At 30.9% G+C, this 19,719-nt stretch overlaps 2 protein-coding genes across 3 annotated transcripts; both read left to right on the top strand.

The window, feature by feature from the left end:
* Window positions 1-4,114: 4,114 nt before the first annotated feature.
* On the top strand, window positions 4,115-4,801 carry LOC7463701 (uncharacterized). Its single transcript, XM_002307872.4, has one exon. It carries the CDS (start codon window positions 4,215-4,217, stop codon window positions 4,545-4,547), a length of 333 nt encoding a protein of 110 aa, XP_002307908.2. The 5' UTR covers window positions 4,115-4,214; the 3' UTR covers window positions 4,548-4,801.
* Window positions 4,802-15,444: 10,643 nt separating this feature from the next.
* LOC7463703 (microtubule-associated protein 70-5) lies at window positions 15,445-19,497 on the top strand. Of its 2 annotated transcripts, XR_008059380.1 has the most exons (12): window positions 15,445-15,833; window positions 16,313-16,398; window positions 16,689-16,754; window positions 16,852-17,022; window positions 17,127-17,297; window positions 17,385-17,540; window positions 17,670-17,816; window positions 17,992-18,063; window positions 18,146-18,754; window positions 18,843-18,990; window positions 19,144-19,201; window positions 19,246-19,497. XR_008059380.1 is itself a non-coding variant. In XM_024603043.2 (11 exons), the coding sequence occupies exons 1-10, from the start codon at window positions 15,716-15,718 to the stop codon at window positions 18,975-18,977; spliced, it is 1,731 nt and encodes a 576-aa protein (XP_024458811.1). In that variant the 5' UTR covers window positions 15,446-15,715; the 3' UTR covers window positions 18,978-18,990; window positions 19,144-19,497. The 2 variants fall into 2 exon arrangements, 1 of the variants encoding a protein (XP_024458811.1); XM_024603043.2 differs by having other exon boundaries at window positions 15,446-15,833; window positions 19,144-19,497.
* The last annotated feature ends 222 nt before the right edge of the window (window positions 19,498-19,719 follow it).

Raw genomic sequence — 19,719 nt, forward strand, 5'->3', positions numbered from 1 at the left:
TGTAGTTGTATTTGATGTTTAATTGTTTCAGTTGGGATTGAGTTGTGACTGAAAAACTGGCAAATTGTTGCTGAAAAAACTTTGCCGGTATGTAAATTGTGGTTTTTTCGGTAGAGAGATAGGGGTCTACGTACATGTTATTTTATTGTATGCAGATGATGCTTGTGACTTGAGAAATATACTTAGATTTTTAAATATTTTTTATCTGTGTTGTTTTACTTTTTTGTTTTTATTGTGCAGGGTCCCAAAAAAACTCTTGAAATTTTAGGTTGAACCATTCATTTTTACATGATAATAGAACCATTTGTGTTTAGATGATTACTTAGTTCAAATCTTTTTTTTTTCTAATTAAGTGTGTGTTTGATATCGTGGTAGCTCTTGTGATTATATTTTTTAAAAAAATATTTTTCAGTTACAATTTTACAAAATAGATTTAAATAAAATATGTGTTTAGTTAAAATTTGTGTAAGATGGATTCTTACATGTAAAATAAATAAAAAATGAGTCTTTATAAATAAAAAACAAGTTATATTAACCAAGGTTTGAGATGTAATTATATGCAAAGTACAATGCAAAAGGCATAAGCTACTTGACCAACTAAATAATTTTTTTATGTGGTTAGATAAAAAATAAAAATTACTACAGTACCGAACGGTCTTTAATAAAATAAAGTATAAGATAATGATTAACTTGAATAAATTTTAAATCCAAAAAGCTTTTGAAAACTTATCCAACATCCTAATTAATGATGTCTTAAAATCTAAGGTGCTTAAGAATAAGGCTTGTGTGGATGAATAAATTAGTTAATCACTTTATTTTTACAATTTACTTCACTCTCCTTGGCTAAAATGGGTGTAGCTTAATATTGAAGTTCATGTACATGTAAAAGGTTTTTTATAATAGGTTATGAGATTTTTAGATATGAAAGTAAATATCTTTGTAGTGAGATAAAAAAATATAATAAGATACTTTATATATATATATATATATATATATATATATATATATATATATATTTTGAGAGTGAAAAAATTATAAATTCTTTACTCACGAGATATTTATAGCTTTTAAATTTTCTTATTCTGCTAGAGTAGAGGAGCTGCTTGAGATTCATTCCATACTCATGAATGAGTTTTTTTTAATGAATTTTTTAAGTTAAATGGATTTTTTAAACATATTTACGTTCAATTGATGCGCAAATCAATGTACAAAAACTTCATATTGTCGAATAAAAAAAACATTTATCAGTACATCATATCCAGTCGAACTCTAAATGATCAAAAAATATGGAAAAGGCAACTTTCTAAGCTAATCTAACGAATAGCTAATTAAATCTAATCTGTGTACTTAATTTTGTTAGCCACTTTCTAGTTTGTTGCTTATTTTCTTTATCAATTGATTGATTTTCAGGGGAAAAAACAATAATATATAGTAAAAAAAACTTGATTATATAGTTTGTGTTTGATTGAAACACCCTCTAAGCTCGGAACCAGGTAGACTGGCAGCATTTAGGGCATTTGCACACACTACACACCTCGAGGTTCATTCTTGGCAGGGATAAGGTTGGACCGCAGGGCCAGTCATGTTCGTAGATTTTAATCTTGAAGTGCGTGGCCATTAAGCTTCTAGTTTCCCATGTCCTTGCATGAGTGTGTCTACTTTAAATTAAATCTTTTTAGACAATTTATAAAACGCATCTCTCATCATTTTAGTGGCCCATTAAAAATAATTTTTTAAAAAAACTGGTAGAGGTCCATTCCAAAATTCTGAGTGGGATTAATCTCACATTATCAATGCTTTGAATCAAAATCTTAATTTTTTTTATAGTAATTATGGTATTTTGGAACTCAATTGAAATCCAATTAAAAATCAATTAGATATTTGCATTCGGAATTCCACAATTGGGCTTTAGAGACTGCTCAGCCCACATTCCAGTATAAGCAATAATTCTAACTTTTTACTTAGCAAAATCAACCATATTGATTTTTGTTTTTCTCGTAGTTTTAAAGATAAACATACCTTTTATTCTATTTTTACATACTAAAACAAAATTCACTTTCGTTTTTTTTTTCTTTTTTTAAGAAACAAATCTAAATCCCCTTTCACAAGTTTTAATATAGTATTTGAACCAAATCTGGTGATCAACCAGGCTCAAGACCCGGGCCATAAGTTTTGACTAGATTACCGGGTTTTGACAGAATTACCAGGTCGTCCCAGATTAACCCTCAATTTTTTTTATTTTTCTTTATAAAACAAAATGATATTTTTGTTTAAAAAATAAATAGTCAATGAGTTGTATATAGATTTTTGACCGGGTCTTCCAAGGTAATCATGTCAACCCGGGTTTTTAATTAGTTACCTAGGTTTTTGCCTTTCTTTATTTTTTTTAAACTCATCCAAGTTTTAACCCCATATCAATAAGATTCTGGGTCAATTCATCGAGTTGGACTGGATTTTAAAACTATTATTTTAAATTGACAACCCATACTTTGAGTACATTCATTTAATATTCATTTAATGATGACCATTTTAAAATCTAAATTGAAATGTAAAACAAATTTGAAGTAACATCTAAATGATTTTTTTTTTCAAATTAGCATGTTTTTTTTAATATTAACAAATAACACAATTTTAAAAAAGAGATGAAATAATACCGTTTATACATGTTATGATTAAAAAACATGACATTCATTTAGAAACATGATATTTTAAGAAAATAATATATGAAATGAGCTTCACGAATTACATTAGGGAGACGAAGAAAGAAATAAAGAAAAAAACCTTATAGATACATTAAAACTTCGATTACGACACTATTGGTATTATAAAAAATATCTCAATGAGATGAATTCAACGATACCAAAAAAATAATGGCATACTCGGGTCACCATTAATGATATTTCTTGGTATCATTGAATTCATTTCGTTGATATCTTTTTGATGATATCGATGATGTCATGATCAGAGATTCAATGTATCTCTAAAGTCTTTTTCTTTTTTTATTTTTTTCTCTCCTTTTTTTTATTATAATTTATGCGGTCTATTTTATAAGTTTTTTAAAATATTATGTTTCTGAATAGCAACAAATTTGAATATTGTATTTTTCAATTATAATATGTATAAACTATATTATTTCATTAAAAAAAAATTAAACAATTTTATTTAACCAATATTTTTTTAAAAAAAAACATGTCACTAACCAAAAATATCCCATCTAAGCACCTAAACAATGCAATACATTGAAACTTGTAGAATGGTTTACAATAAATAAGCTTTCGCGTAAACCACTGAGTCTCAACACACCATGAATTTCAGGACCCGCAGCTGTATTATTGACAGAGGTTTTTGTCCTCTTATATTTGTATCCATACTTAATTGTTGACACTAACAGCATCGAAGATGCTATTACGAAGAGTATAATAGCATTCTGAATAATATAAATAAATATGATTTTTTATTATTATATATACTTTAATAATAAAAAATCATTTAAAAAGTAAATTGTATCGGAGAGAGAGAGATAAATGCTTTATTTTATTTTAATGATTTTGATGTTATTTTTTTTATATGAATTTATTTAATTGGTTTATTTTTTTATTGGTCTCATTTATTTTGATATTTTATTTAACATTATTTTTGAAGTATGTAAAACAAGTATGAAAAAATTAAAATAATATTTTTTTATTTTTATTTTTGGCTTTCCAGGTAGGAAACTTTGGAGTTGCTCTAAACCCATCTTAATTTTTGAATAACTAAGTGCCTGGCAAGGCCCGTAAATGGCTCAATAAATAAATAAATAAATATGATGAGTCACACTCCAATTGATTGATTAGGCATGTAGTGGGTCTTGGAAAACTTGCATGTAAAGTTACACAGCATTATTGATCATGACATCAAACACCTTAAAATATCATCGACACGCAACTCAAATATAGGTCTAATTAAGAAAAATAGACACATAACTTCAGCAAGAAAACTAATGGCCTACGTTGGCATCCCAAATCACCATAAAACAATAACTCAAGAACAATCGTATGGGATTCTTAATTTACTAAATTTCGCCGAATGCGCATTTATTAGGGCAAAGTTTTGTCCTTTCTTATGCCTAACCCTTGTATATATAGACATGGTACATCCTTCTACACCTTGCTTTAAAATTCAAGAAAATATTTCTCTCCTAAGAGAAAGAGAGGAGGAGAGAGGAAGGGAGATCGATGGCGGCTTTGAGATGGCTTGTTCACTCAGCATGTCATGTCTTAGGGTACCCTAACGAAGACAGTAACATGCAGTCACGTAACAAGGTTGTAGGGTGCCCTAATGAGCATGCAAATGGAGTCATGATCAAGAATTCAAGGCTGGAAATGAATCCCTGCACAGGATTTCAAATGCCTCTTCATTACCCTCGTTACGCAAAGGCTGACTATGAGAAGATGGAGGAGTGGAAGGTGGACATGTTGCTTAGAGAATACGGGATAAGTTTCAAGGGCAATCTTGAAGAGAAGAGGGCATATGCGATGGGTGCGTTCTTGTGGCCTGATCAATATTGAATATATATATATATATTTGCTATATATATTATGATCTTGATCTAATTTCTTGATTATATATAACTACAAGTACTCTTGAGGCACATATATATATCTGAAGGGGAAAGATTTTGGATCAAGTTAAACCTTGGATCGTAAGGAGAGCAGAAGATTATTTTTCTTTTCTCTTTTCGATGCTCGAGTATGTAAAATCACTTAATTTAGCTAGAAAAATGGCTCTATGATTATAAATAAATATCATATGCTTTGCTTTCTTTCGTTTTTTTTTCTTTTTTTTGCAATAACTTCTGCTTATTGCAAGTAAAACATATATATTAATCAATCAATCCCTGGGAATGTTTAATTACTTGAATCCCTTGCAAATTTTCTTCATGAAGTTTTTTCGAAAGAATATTCTTTGTATTTTTTTTCAAAAAAACCATTCTTATATACTACCAGGAAAAGAAAAACGGATAATCTTTGTTTATGACTCCGCAATATCACTAAAAAAACCAACCACAAAAATAGCAAAAAAATTGTCACGGATGCGTTTTTGTAACCAAAAACATTTATTAAAAAAACATGGGTTACTGAACTCGATCATAATTGTTTTAAGATTTATAACCAATCAAAAATTTACAATTTTGATTTTTTTTTATGGGAATTCATGACTAAATTTGCAGTCACAAATTAATTTGTAAAAAAAAAAATCATTTCGCCAGGTTAGGTAAAGTGCCACTTATAAAATAAAAAGAAGCCATAAATTCTCATACAACAAAATCGTTTCGGAAGGTTAGTGATATTGCTGGATCGCACTTAATCGAGTCTTGATTAGAGAAATATAGACAAACAAGACACATGCAATCAGCAACATGATTAATTGATAATTAACTAACTCAAGCTGGACATTACTAAAAACAAAAAAGGCTTAGTTTAACCTACATAATTAAACAACTGATCATGAATGCTAATTAGCTGTAAACGATTTTCTATTTTTTTTTTAATTTATAGTAATGTAAATGACTTGTTTCACTTTGTCAGTATTGTTATTTTTTTTTGTGCATAATGAATCTAGTAGTCTATGTAACGGGGCTGACCATATACGTACCCATATTGTTAGAAAACTTGGATTGTTATAGCGGGTGAATCTAGAACTCGGTTAATCTTGGGTTTATATTAGTCTAGATTAAAAAAATATATAAAAAGTAAGAGATCCAATTAATTTGGTTAAAAATCTAGATTAATTCATTGATCTAATCAAAACTTGAATATAAACTTGACTTTTTTTTTAAAAAAAAACAAAAACTGAGTGAAACAATTACTTTTTAATTTTTAATTTTTAAAATTAAGAATCAAGTTGTGATAATTTTTTTTACCCGTGACTTGAATTTTTCTCCAAATTAACTTTAAATCGGGGTTTACATCTACAATATAATCTATGCAGGCACAAAAAATAATCCACCACGAGATCACCATACCTTTTTATTTTTTTCCTTTTTCTTTGAAAGTATGTTCTTGCATTTCGTAACATTTGATTCTTGCAAAAGTACTTTTTGGGATTTTAGTTCCTATAACTTGAACAATATTTTATTTTCCAAAAGGTTCGACGAACCCCGTTTTCAAATACATTATTTTAGTTTTTAAGAGTTTTTTTGGGATATATTTTATCATGTATATCAACAAGCCTTTTTTTTGGCAACTCTACCAAGCATGTGGCTTGCTTGGTATAAATAGAGATTTAAGGCCATCGCAAGTGCCTCTCATACCAAGACACCGACACTAACGCCATTTTTGAACTTTTAGTAAATTGTGTTTGTTAATTAGTAAGTACTTGTTAATTATAAAACTTGTATGATTCTGTTTTGGGCTGATTAATAAGCATGTCGGTTTTTAAATTTAGATCTTGTTGTAGAATTCCCTACATATATGACTGTATATAAACTCTATATATGAGTTAATTAATGCAATATATATACATATAATTAAATTATCAAATATTATCATTCTCTTTTCTTCTATATATTTTAGATTTCTGCAATGTCCCCCACCGTTCCATGCACGCTCTTAAACTTCTCCTTTTCTTCTTGGTTGTCTAATTTCTTAGGTAGGTAGGTTAGCATTCCTAATTTGGAAACAAATCTGGGTTTTTCAAACCATTTTTCGTCGTCAAATTTTATAAAATTTTGGAGAAGGGATAATTTGGGCAGTACAAAGCATTAAACCATTTTATATGTGATGAGACCTCCCAGTGGAAATTCACCTTGCATTAGGTCTTCATTATTACTAGGGTAAACTCTTACAAAAAGGTAAAATTACAAATGATAGAGCCTCTCATTCAGAAAGGTAAAAGAAGAGTGTGAAGAACTTCTGCATCTAGCTAGCAGAATGATGCTCCAATATTCCTCAAATTATTTGTAGCATATAGTAAATTTATTTCGTCTGCAACAGAAGACAATGTAAGCAAGCACGTAGATGCTGCCAAATCCACAACCTCATTGTTTTGCTATGTTGCGATGCAACAATTCTCTCCTGCGGGACTACTGCAGCACATTTTTCCGCATCTCATGTACGGTATCCTTCCGATAAAGAAGCAGCAGCGACAACCTTCAAAAATCATGAATTATACATGGCTCATAATATCAGTGCAACAAGCTTAATTAAAGACATACAGAATCAAATGACCCGTAAAGCACGATAAATTTAGTTTACCTTGAGGATAGTCCACTTGCTCGGAAGCGAGCAGACGAGCACCTGCTGTTGCATTTGCACACATGGTAATGGATGCAACCACCAGGAACCATGTCAAAGCAACCAGCAGAGTTTCTTTTCTCATCATCTTCTTAATTTGCCTTTGCCTTTACAACAATATGTATATATATGGAAGGGTACATTCAAGCCTTTTCTGCAAGGTCCTATTTATACTGCAACTGCAAGCTGTTTGCATCGCGATGGATTATAATATCAGCGACGGGGTGATTTTGCATGTGCTTCCGCACCGGCATCTTTGATCTACTATCGTAGCATGAACCATAATGTATTGTGCTTATAAAGATGCTTGTATTATTTATTGACATGGTCTGTACGTTACCATTAATTACCAGTTTCCAAGACTAACTATCTGCGTTTGTTCACAGTAGCTAGATACTTTGTGTCTTGATCATCAGTGAAGCGATTCGGGCGAGCTGGAAATAAAAATAAAAATATCAACATGATCCAACACTTTCATTTGGTAGTGATCATTTTGAAACACTGTGTTTCCTCGAAACTTCATTTTCTATAGCCTTAAGAACCCATGAAGTTAATTTACAGTGGATGAATACCCACGTCCATTTACATTCATCAAGAGGGAAAACGATAACTTAATTGGAAAATAAATTAGTTATTCCTAGAGCAAAATCTGTATGATATCTTAACTTGGCAGGTTTCGATAGCATGCATTCCCAACAATGTAATCCTTGATATATTTTGCCAAATTTTAATTCAAAGAGTTCACAATATTCAACGAGTTCAGATTCACTTCAAGCTAATCTCCACGCTCCATCAAAGATAAACATTGCCTTTTAATTCGTGCTTATCTTATATGGAGTGCATAAAATTCATATCGAATTGAACTTAGCAATAAAGCTATTATTATTTCAATTGCCTATATAAAGCACATTTAACATAATAACATAATAACTTTGGCTTTAATGTAAGAATTAAAACTTAACAATATATATAATTTAGTAGCTGATTTACTTATTCCATTAATTCAATATATCAGAAGAAGGAATAAATTTCAGAGCTACCTGCATGGCCCAGATGGCTTTACAGACCAATCGCAATAGTCTGCATCCCTTCCATTTTCATAAATATCGAACCAATGCAAGGTTGGTGAATCTTGCCATGTAAAAGTACAATAGAACAACGTTTTTCCAGAGATATGTTTACAAAAATCAAATGTGACTGACTCCACGTTGGAGCAGCTTTTCACCAAGGTCATCGTTCCCGGATTTGCAATGAACAGTCAGAGCAGCATTTTTGTCTATGGCATTGGTGACAGTAATATATATAAAAGATTAATTACTATATAAAAAAATTAAACTAAATAACTTAAGAAAATAAAAGAGAAGGTATTAATTTAAAAATAAATTAATTAAAAGAAAAAAATAAAGAAAAAAGGAAAAATTATTTTTTTTTTAACATAAATGTAGATATACAGCGTGTCACTCGTTTGTATATTCTTGGATCATTTCTGTTGATTGAAAAATTAGAGTTTGAATTTTGAGACTGCAAGAACCCATATTTCAATTCATTTTCATTTAAAAGACTTGGAAACATTCTAGAAAAATCATTAAACCAATTTTCAACCCTAATTAAAACATCCTAAAGTCATTTTAAAAATTAAAAATTTGATCAAATTGAAAAAAATTATGCGTCTTAATCTACTTTTACCGGTATAATTAAAGAGCAAAACCAAACTTTAAAGATCAAACTTTTCTCTTTAAGACAAGCTAATTAAAATAAAGATTTGATTTTTTTATAGACACAATGTGACTAATTAAAACATCTTTTCTCACTTATTCTATTTTAAAGATTCTTTTTCTCTTTTCTTAACATGAATTGTGATAAAAATAAAGTTTATAACTAAAATTTAAAAATTTAAAAAAAGACAAGGAGAAAATTTAAAAGAAATAAAAACTTCAAGATTCAAGATAGGATTCGTGGAGGCTTAGCAACCATGTTCGATAAATAATCCAGATTTTGCACATTAATTTGGCAATTTCGGATATTTTAAAATAATATATGTTAGATATATATTTTATAAAATTAAAAAAAGAGAGAGGAAAACGTCATGATATTTATATCTATATGTGTGTGCGTATGGATCAACTTCGATAATCTTATCTGCACCTTGACTCTTTAAACGAGACTTGCAAATAATTGGATTAGATGGTGAATATAAAATTTATTTTGAGTTATGCTACTAATTTTTTTATTTTTTTTATAGAGGTATGCTATAAATGTATCATATACAAATCCAATTTTTCTAACTAAAATCTAATAGGGAAAATATAAAGTTAAATTACAATAATCTATTTAGGGTACAATGAAATCATAGAAACAATCTAAAAGACTAATTACTATATAGAAAAAATTAAAATAAATAATTTAAAAAATAAGAGAAAGAGTATTAATGTAAATTAAATTTTAAAAATAAATTAATTAAAAGGAAAAAAAGAAACAAAAAAATTCCAAAAAAATTCCAAAATCCTTTCAATAAAAAATTTATGGTTTTCTCGTGTATTTTTCTACCAATTTTTATTAATATTGATTTGTATTTTTATACTGTAAAAATACAAATCCGGTATTAAAATACCCGATTTCTCTGAAATGTTGCAGAAAATATATGAAAAAAATAAAAAAAACACTTTTTTTTCATGCATACGGTCAAATCTCTCCAAATATAAAAAATATCTCATATCTTATTTTCATACAAAATAAAATTAAAAAAAATAAATTTGTTAGCATGTATTTTGGGCTTTAATAACTAGTTTATTAAAATCATGAGAACTAGGCCCATATTTCAAAAATATCAAAAAAATATTTTGTTTTCTTTTAGTATTTGGAATTACAAATTTATACGTAAGATGTATTCCTGATATTAAAAAAGTAGTTTTTTTTTTATTGACATTAATTAGAACGGTTAGGTTTTTACCTTGTAAGATAAGGATCTCTTTACTGAGAAGAATTTGTTTTCAACCATAGACAACCCAATAATCAGACAACTAGTTTAATCAGATAATTAAAAATACAACTTAATTAATTACCTTAGATAAGACGTATTAGGGATATTAATACCTTCTTTTTATGCAACTAATCTCCGTGCCCGATCTCTGAGACCAGTTAGGATTTCTAGTGATCAAAATATTAGGTGATGACTTTCATTTTCTCTTTCCATCGATAAAAAATAAGAATTCTTTGTCTTATCTATTTCCCTACACCACATACACTTGGTATGATAATAAAAACGTTAATAAACTCATTTCCAATTCCAAAGCATCCTAAAATCATTTTGAAAATTGAAAATCAAATCAAATTAAAAAAAACAATATTTATGGACTTTAAACTTTTTTTTTTTTCGATATGATTTAAAGGTACTTTCCTTTTTAAAACAAGCTAGTCGACATCAAGATTTGATTTCTTTTGGGGACATAATGTAGCCAATTGATCAAAATACTTTCCCTCGATCTCCTATCCCGTTCTTGAAGAATTTCTCTCTTTTTCCTCAACATTCAATTACTTGAAATAAATAATCACTACAATTATTTATAATTCCTGCAGTATTTTTTTCTTGCTTGTTAAACGTAACACAAATTCATTTTTTATTCGATGGAGAAAATGATAATAATTAATTAACGATATCTAGAGTCATATCTTTATCTATGAAATTCAAAGAGGAAGTGAAAAGAAAGATATATATATACATAAACAGAAACATCCTTTACAATTTATTATTATTGGATATTACATCTTCGAAGCCGCTTTCATTTTTCTTCTCCAACTTTCATGAGAAAACCTATGCATAAACACTCATGCATTGATAGAGAATAATCAAGATGTTACTCATGATCAAAAAACACCAGATTAGACCTTAATCCTCCAGCTCCTGAAATCAAGACTAGAACCTCAACATTTACTCGTATTTCTGGGACTGCTCAACGTTTTCTGGTTGCCCTGCAACATAATCAAGAAGCCCTTCGCCTGCTTTTTCACCATGAGAATCTGTAGCCATGTGAGTAACTGTACCTCCAAAGACTAAGATCAATATCAGGAATACAGCTGTTGAGGCCAATAAAGGCCAGAAGTAAGCAAGAATGGTGACTAGCCTAGGAGCAGCATATAACAATAAAGATAGAACAACTGAAGCGGTGATTGCTATAGCAAAGTGATGTCTATATTGCAAAAGCCTTTCTGGGATATCCATATGGCCAGAAAATTTACTAAGAAAAGTGCTCAGAGAAAGAGAGGCAGAGAGTAGGAGGAAGCAAGGAGAGAATGGTTTTGTCCTTGTTTTGATACAAGTGCAAATTAATTGAAATAATCTTCAACATTCATGCATTCATACATTGATAGAGAATAATTGTCAAAGGGAGATTCCTTTTCTTTCACAAATAATCATCCTCTCTGTAGCCTTTAAGTTTTTCTCTCATTTTCATACATCTCTAATTACAGAAATAACCTCATCACCAGACTACTTTTAGCTAAATTATCTGCCAAAAATGTTTTCAGATTTCAAAAGGCATTTTACTTTTTTTTAGCTAAAATAAATTGTTAGTATTTGATTGTCATGTTACTACAAGCTTTCAAGTAGTTGACCATTATATTCTTTATATAGGGTTATAATCATTGTTTTAAATCTTAAATGTGATTATAATCATTGTTTTATCTAAGACTCGATCTATCAATGAACTAGACTGGTTTAAATTGAAGAAAAACTAAAACTAAAAAACCTAATTAATCCAATGAAAACCTGATCATTAACTCGTTGATTTTTATTTAAATAATGTTTTTTTAATTTTATTTTAAAAAAATTAAAATCAATCTAAGACTCGACCCTTACTACAAATTAGGTTTTAAGACTATGGACATAAATAAAATGTAAATATAATATATATTCTTATAAATATTGTATATTTTGTAATAAAACTCATTTATTTAATGTAAGCAATACCCATGCCATGATTGATATTTTTTTTGATAAATTAATCTTATAAGATTATCATATAAGATTAATATTATTTAGATATACAGAAATTAAAAATGTAATTATCCCCTAAGGTAATAGACACTTGTCGGCAGTTAAAATTTTGGAAATTTATATATTAAGGGGTAAAAAAAAATTACTTAATTTCATATGAAGAGCTAAACAGTAAATAGTTGGTGTGCCAAGGGCAAAGGGGCATATTGGTCATTACAACCAAAACCAACAGAATGTTTTGGTATATGTTCTTTGTCCGCTTCTTGAATTGGTCGGCTACTTTATGACTTTTTTCAAGAAAAAAAGATTAGTGTACAGAGCAATTATTATTTTTTTCCTCCCATGTGCTCATGGGTTTCAAGAAAAGATTAGCTAGCCAGAGATCAAATCTGGTCCGGACTTTGCTGTTTACAGTTTTTTTTTTTTTAAAAAAAATATTAAAATGATTAGGTTATGAATTGATGAGGTTAATCTAACTAAAAATATAAAAATAATTAAAATAATATCATTTTAATTATTTTTTTTAAAAAGTTGAGGTTTAGTTTTTTTTCTTCTTTTATTTCTTTCAATTCAAATTATTCTGAATTTTTTATCACTCGGATCTTAAATCGAGATGTCAGACCTATCCGAGCTTTTAAAACTATGCTATATAATTATTTTAGTTTTAATTTATAGTTTTTGTTTAATGCTAAATTATGAAAAGGATAACCTTGTGTACTGGATTTCCTAGCTACCTTTCAATATTAGGTTCTACCCTTTAAATCATCACTTAATGAAGCTTTCTAGCATTTGCCTGCTATTCAAGAATAAAAATATACCATCTAAAACCTTATTAATTTTTTTTTGGTATTTTTAGATAGTTTTGATATGTTGATATCTAAAATAAATTTTAAAAAATAAAAAATATTATTTCAATATATTTTTAAATAAAAAATATTTTAAAAAATAATCGCTATTACAATATCCATCGATCGTACTCTAATCTAGACATCATTTTACATTGAGCTATCTGCTATCTCCTATGAAGCACCTACGTTGAGTCCATTATTGTGCTTTTTTATTTGGGCATCATTTGAACTAAGAAAGAAAGAAAACAAAGTAAACTACCATTCCTCTAGCAACTTGGACCTTCTTCTTAGAGCCTGTTGAAGTAATGTCTAATGAAACTGCCCACTTCACTAATACAGAGGCTTGCATCTACCTTAGCCTCTCCACCATTTGGGGCCTGGATAGCTCAAATCTAGCAGCCTCTAGCCCAATATGATCTCCACCTCTTATACATTCAGAAAAGAAAGAACAGAACTTCCTATTTCAAGGGTCCAAGCAAAACAAGCGATGCGCAGAGTGCAAGCTGTATGAGAAGCTTAATACTCCTTTTCTTCTTTAATTTTTTTTAAAATATTTTATTTTAATACATCTATACATCTTCAATTAAAAAATATCTTAACTGGATCACCATCACTTCGCTATATATATATATATATATATATAATGCTAGGAAGGAATTCAGTTAAGTAATAATTAACAATTGAGAACCCAACATCATTAAGTTAATGAAAAACCCAATTGAAAGTTTTGGTTGTATGTAGGATTTGGTCATGGCCTCTCTTATTTGTTTAGGGCTAGCTTGGTGGTGGTGGTGGTGGTAAGGAAATGGGGGTGGTGGGGGTGGATTCTTTCCTTCGTCGTCTAATGAAAAAATGAAATGGAAACACCAAATAATAAGCTTAAAGATTGCCAAATGGCAGAGTGTCAAATAACAGATGGATCTTCATGTATTTTTCTTGTATCCAATCATACTTACAAGCGAAGATGACACACAAATGATATATATATTTATTCTTCGAAGCCACTTTAGTTGGTCCTTTTCGATTTGGAGTCATCAAGACCTCATTTTTCTTTGTTTCCTTTCAAAATCCCTTGAGTGGCTTTCACTAGCAACGAAAAACGGGCATGGTTTAAGCAATGTTTAACGCTTAAGCAAATAACTTACTCCAAAACATGAGCTTTCTATCAATATAACCTGACGATGACAAGACCAGAAAAAAAAAAATCTAAGAAAAACATTAATAAGATGTTATGAACCTTAGCCGAGACATCACCTTCTTTTTTCTTCGGCTTTCTTGCGATAAAAATCGAGTGTTCCGGGGTTTAATAGCTTTTATTTTTTTTGTACATTTCACTTGAAAAAAACACTAAATTAATGTTTTTTTTAATGATTTTTGACGGTTTTGATTTGCTAGTATATAAAAATAAAATAAAAATTATTTTAATATATTTTTAAATATAAAATACACTTAAAAATGTATCGTCCAGCACAATATCAAACACAAAAACCTATTACAATCGGTGTTGCTAATCGACTGTGTCTTCCACCTAATAAAGCTATAAGATAGGGTCCAAAAGTTATGTTTGAAAAACCCCATTGATGGTTTGGTAATGTGAGGAGCCGGAGTTGGTCAAGCTTACAGGACCCTTTTTTTTCTCTTTTATATATATATATATATATATAAAGGACACCTACCATATATGCTTAATAAATTAATCATGCTTTAGTTTCCACTTCTCCTACTAATATTGGCCAGTTTCTGGGTTCGAAGTATGGTGAATAAAGGGCACCAACAACCAATGCCCTTACTTAAATATTTGTACACATATCTATCACCAATCTTAACTGTACTTGTCAAAGATTAGGTGGTATAAAGATTCAAAACTGTTATCCCGATATGTAGTTCTAGCAATTCGAAGCTTAGATTCAACATCACTAATCAAACCTACTTCGAGCAAAAAATATTACTCCTTTGATATATATATATATATAAAACCCTAATGAAATGTGGATGCTTTTCTCGTTACAGAGATTCATATTTGAATTATGTATGGATTCTCTACTTAAAATATTAGAGAAAAAAGAATAAATAATACTTACTTCAGATATTAGCTTATAATTTAATCAAAACCCGTGAATGCATCGTGTAATGTATGGATTTTCTATTTAAATTGGACCAATTTAGTTTTCAGACGTAACAACTAATGCAAAGATATATATATATATATATAAAGGAGATAATGTTGTATGGGATTATGATTTAGTTAAGGAAAATTAGGATTTTGAAAATAAAAGAAAGTAACGGTTACAATCAAAATATGAATGAAGAGATAATGAAAGCCGACTAGGCCGGCCTGTGATGGAAAATGTGGTTTTCATATTTTGCTTCACACGAAGGGAAGCTCCAATCCTCTCTTTGCGGTCAATTCCTTAAAGGGATGGACTCTTTTGAGTGACATACTTTTTTTCTGTATCTTATGTTTATCTCTAACAAAACCCTCTTATGTTGTCTAATAAAAACCCTCATCTTGTAGTTGTTCTTGGAGCTTGTGTGCTTTATTATTGTTAAACATTTTCATTTTGTTTCAAACTTTAAGGTCGTAATAAGAAAGGGAAAAGATGGTGGGGTATGGTAATGAAGAACAAGTTCTTGGAGGAGTAGGAAGTGAAGATCTCTCCCTTTCTCACCCTGACCCTATTGTCTTAGAGCTCAACCGATTACAGAACCTTCTCAAAGGTTTGCCATGTCTTATCCTAAAGTAAACTAAGTTCATGAAAACATGCATTGACATGCACATGTTTAGTTCTTCTGAGTTTATCAGTTCAAGTTAGGCTGAATTTTCTTTTGGGGTCGTGAAATTCTGTGAAAACATGAAGTGAAAAATGACACGGGATTTGGTTTTTGGTTCTGAATTTATGGCCTATGGTAATAATTCTCACCACAGGTAATTGCTGTTCACCTGTGTAAATAATTAGGAGCATGTAATTTGGAAAATGACAGCACATTATCATAAGATTTAAGTGTAATTTGATGTCAAAATTGAAGTCCTGCATTTTGACTTTTATCATTCTAGGCTACTGTAAAAGTTCTAGTGCCATTGAGGTTTCTTGTTTTTTGCTCTTTTAACTGTTCTGTTCTTGTCTCCTAGCATTTCTTGTGATCCAAAATAAGCATCAGAATGTCTTCTGATGATTTTTTTTTCATCATTGTTTCAGAGAAAGGAAGAGAGCTGGGGGCTGCACAAGGAGAAATTAAGGCTTTGAGGGCAACTGAAGCTTTGAAGGATAAGGCTATCGAAGAGGTAAGCAAGTTTTGTGGCTACATAGCCTGGAAATTTTATCTCTATCATGCGGTATTTAAAGCACATACATCTGTTATGAAATGGCCTTTTATATTGTACTGTGTCAGAGATTGTAGTTTATGCCATTTAGATAATGTTTTGTAGAAAGTAATGATTCCATTACATGATCTTCTATTATGTTTCCATCAAAGGTTTAATTGGAATCTTGTCAGACAAGAAATAACAAGTTTCAAACTCTTTTTGTTCAGTTTAATAGAACTGACACTTCTGAGGTTTCCTGGTTTTTCCAGTTCAGGAATGGAGTTGGTAAACTGGAAGAAAAACTTGGTGTCATGGAAAATCTTGTAGAGAGCAAGGTATGCTAGGTTCCTCCTGAAATTTCATAGAGTTAGGTGTAAAGAATCATGATCTGTGGGACTAAAATGACTTTTGTTCAAACCTGATTCATTGCAGAATCTTGAAATCAGGAAGATAACAAATGAAAAGAAAGATGCATTAGCAGCACAGTATGCTGCGGAAGCAACTCTTAGAAGGGTCCATGCAAATCAGAAGGATGATGATTCTCCTCCTATTGAGTCGGTCATTGCTCCTCTTGAGGCAGAGATTAAAATGTATAAAAATGAGGTATGGTAATGAAGTGAGATTGTTTTCAAAGAATCAATAGAGTATGAGAACGCCATACATTTTCTTACATGGATTGTAGTTTTCTTACCTCTTGGTATTTCCAGATTGCAGTACTGCAGGAGGATAAGAAGGCAATGGAGCGTCTTACCAAGTCAAAAGAATCAGCTCTGCTTGAAGCAGAGGGAATCTTGCGAAGTGCTCTAGAAAGGGCTTTAATAGTCGAGGAGGTTCAGAACCAAAACTATGAGTTGAAGAGACAGATTGAAATCTGCCAGGTACTATTCTGTAAAATATTTGGTTAATTGTTTGCATATGTTATGTAGATTTTGCGTGATGCGGATTTGGAAGTATATCACATGCAGGAGGAGAACAGAATTCTAGAGAAGACGAATCGCCAAAAAGTTTTGGAGGTTGAAAAGCTTAGCCAGACCATTCATGAACTTGAGGAGGCAATTCTAGCTGCTGGAGCTGCGGCCAATACTATCCGTGACTATCGGAGACAGATTTCTGAACTAAATGTATGTTTCATTCTTATATGAGTTCATCTAAGTGATTTTGTTCAGAATTATTGTTGTTTCTTCCTTGATTGTTAAACTCCATATCCCGACTGATTTAGATATCTGCCCTTTACTTGCTCAACTTTTCAGGAGGAGAAGAGGATTCTGGAGAGGGAGCTAGCCAGAGCCAGAGTTTCAGCAAACCGAGTTGCAACTGTGGTGGCTAACGAGTGGAAGGATGAAAATGACAAGGTCATGCCTGTCAAGCAATGGCTTGAAGAGAGAAGGATGCTGCAGGTATTTCAATAACCAGAAACTTGGTTTCGTTTTTGGTTTTCACAAGTGATCGCCAAGAAAGAGTAGAGCATGTATTAGACATTTGCACTGGCACTGACAGCGGAAAATGAAATCTTGACAAAGTTAAATTCATTTTGCTTGTGTACTATTTCTAATTCCATCCCTTTATTTGTAGGCGGAGATGCAAAGATTAAAAGATAAGCTAGCTATATCAGAGAGAACAGCTAATGCAGAAGCACAGCTGAAGGTAAAATTTTTGACATTTCTTCCATTTTGTTAATGTCGTCTTGTATCTTGGTTTGTTAATTGAAATGTTTCTGTCACTAAAGGAAAAATTGAAGCTGAGGCTAAAGACATTGGAAGAGGGCTTACAGCATGTATCGAGTTTCTCTGTGAACCCTAATGCATCCTGTGGATCCCCTAAACCAGGAAAAACCAGTAACATACTAGGATTTTTAACAAGCAATGGAGGAATTAGAAAGAGGTCTGCATCACAGCCAAGGGGTTCCACCATCAGTAGAAGTTCTCCTTTCCAGCAGCCAAATATTGAAACTGAAAATGCCAACGCTGCTGGAATCCAAAATCGAGCTGATTGCTTCAAGAAGAAGAGTGGTTCTGGAGAAAACTTGTTGAGGAAAGGTATGTGGGTGTCTAGAAGTAAAGTTGTTGATAGCGGAGGAAAGGAAAATGCAGAAGTGAAGACAAACACAGATTCGTATATCGACAAACACAAGAACAATGATACAACAAGTTCAGCAGAAACGAAGAACAAAGTTGGTGGAAATGAAGATTTGCAAAACGAGGGAGGTACCATTTCTTCGAGCGAGGATGTTGTTTCAGGATTCCTATATGATAGGCTTCAAAAAGAGGTCATAAATCTAAGAAAATATTGTGAGACTAAAGAAAGTAATTTGAATGCTAAAGATCAAGAAATTCAGGTGAAGTAATAGCAACTAACTCTCTCTGGCTTAAATCCATAATTCCATATTCTATTAGGTGTTGACTGTATCAGAAAATTATTTTCAGATGCTCATGAAGAAGGTTGATGCCCTAACAAAATCCATTGAAGTAGAGTCCAGGAAAGTGAAGAGAGAAGCGGCTGCTAGAGAAAAAGAAGCTGTATCAGCAAAACCAAATAAACCAAAAAGATTTGGAGTATAAACTACTCAAAAAGGTTGGTAAAACCTGCCAAAAAACTATGATATATTTTTAGGCTTAATCTTTTCAATTTCTATCGATCATTTATTACTGCTAGTAACTGTACTTGGAAATAGTGTTTTCGATATTGTGATGATAATAACCCTTTTAGCTCTTCGGATCACCGCAGGGAAACCGAGCATCTTGAAGACTGCTTGGATTGGATATAGCTGAAGGCTACCTACCTGAAATTCATTTTATTCTTCAACCATGTCTTATGATTCTTCGTTGTAAATACGGACTGTTTTACTGATTCTAGCTAGTTGAAATAAAGTTCTAAGTCAATGGACTCTGAAATGTAACATCCTAGGATAGAGCTGAAAGTTGTGTTCATTGTTGCTTGAGATTACCTGAATGCTTTTGCTTGAGATTACCTGAATGCTTTTGGTTTTGTGTATATGGAAAGTTGAAGTGTGCAAACATACTGAGGATTTGTAATCAAGGAAATTGGATCCAAATAAAAAAGCGGAGATTGTCTGAAGAACTGCAACAAATGTTATAAATCATCATCTTCCCTTTCCACTCCCCCTTCTTGCACATTCTAAATGTTCATCACAGAAGACTTAGAATTCCAGTCTTGCTGCAGTTTCAAAGGAAGACACTTTTATGCCCTTCTTAAGAGACTGGTTACTTGCATAATCGTGTCTGCCTTCAACAAAATAAATCAATACATAAACAGCATGTTTGACATGTACAGAATTTCTTG

Source organism: Populus trichocarpa, chromosome 6, assembly GCF_000002775.5.
Source record: "Populus trichocarpa isolate Nisqually-1 chromosome 6, P.trichocarpa_v4.1, whole genome shotgun sequence".
NCBI lineage: Eukaryota > Viridiplantae > Streptophyta > Magnoliopsida > Malpighiales > Salicaceae > Populus > Populus trichocarpa.

Coding starts and splice junctions, on each gene's coding strand:
- LOC7463701 (XM_002307872.4), top strand. CDS start 4,215: ATGGCGGCTTTGAGATGGCTTGTTCACTCAGCATGTCATGTCTTAGGG.
- LOC7463703 (XM_024603043.2), top strand. CDS start 15,716: ATGGTGGGGTATGGTAATGAAGAACAAGTTCTTGGAGGAGTAGGAAGT. Junction 16,399..16,688: donor AGGATAAGGCTATCGAAGAG/GTAAGCAAGTTT, acceptor TGGTTTTTCCAG/TTCAGGAATGGAGTTGGTAA. Junction 17,817..17,991: donor AAGAGAGAAGGATGCTGCAG/GTATTTCAATAA, acceptor CTTTATTTGTAG/GCGGAGATGCAAAGATTAAA.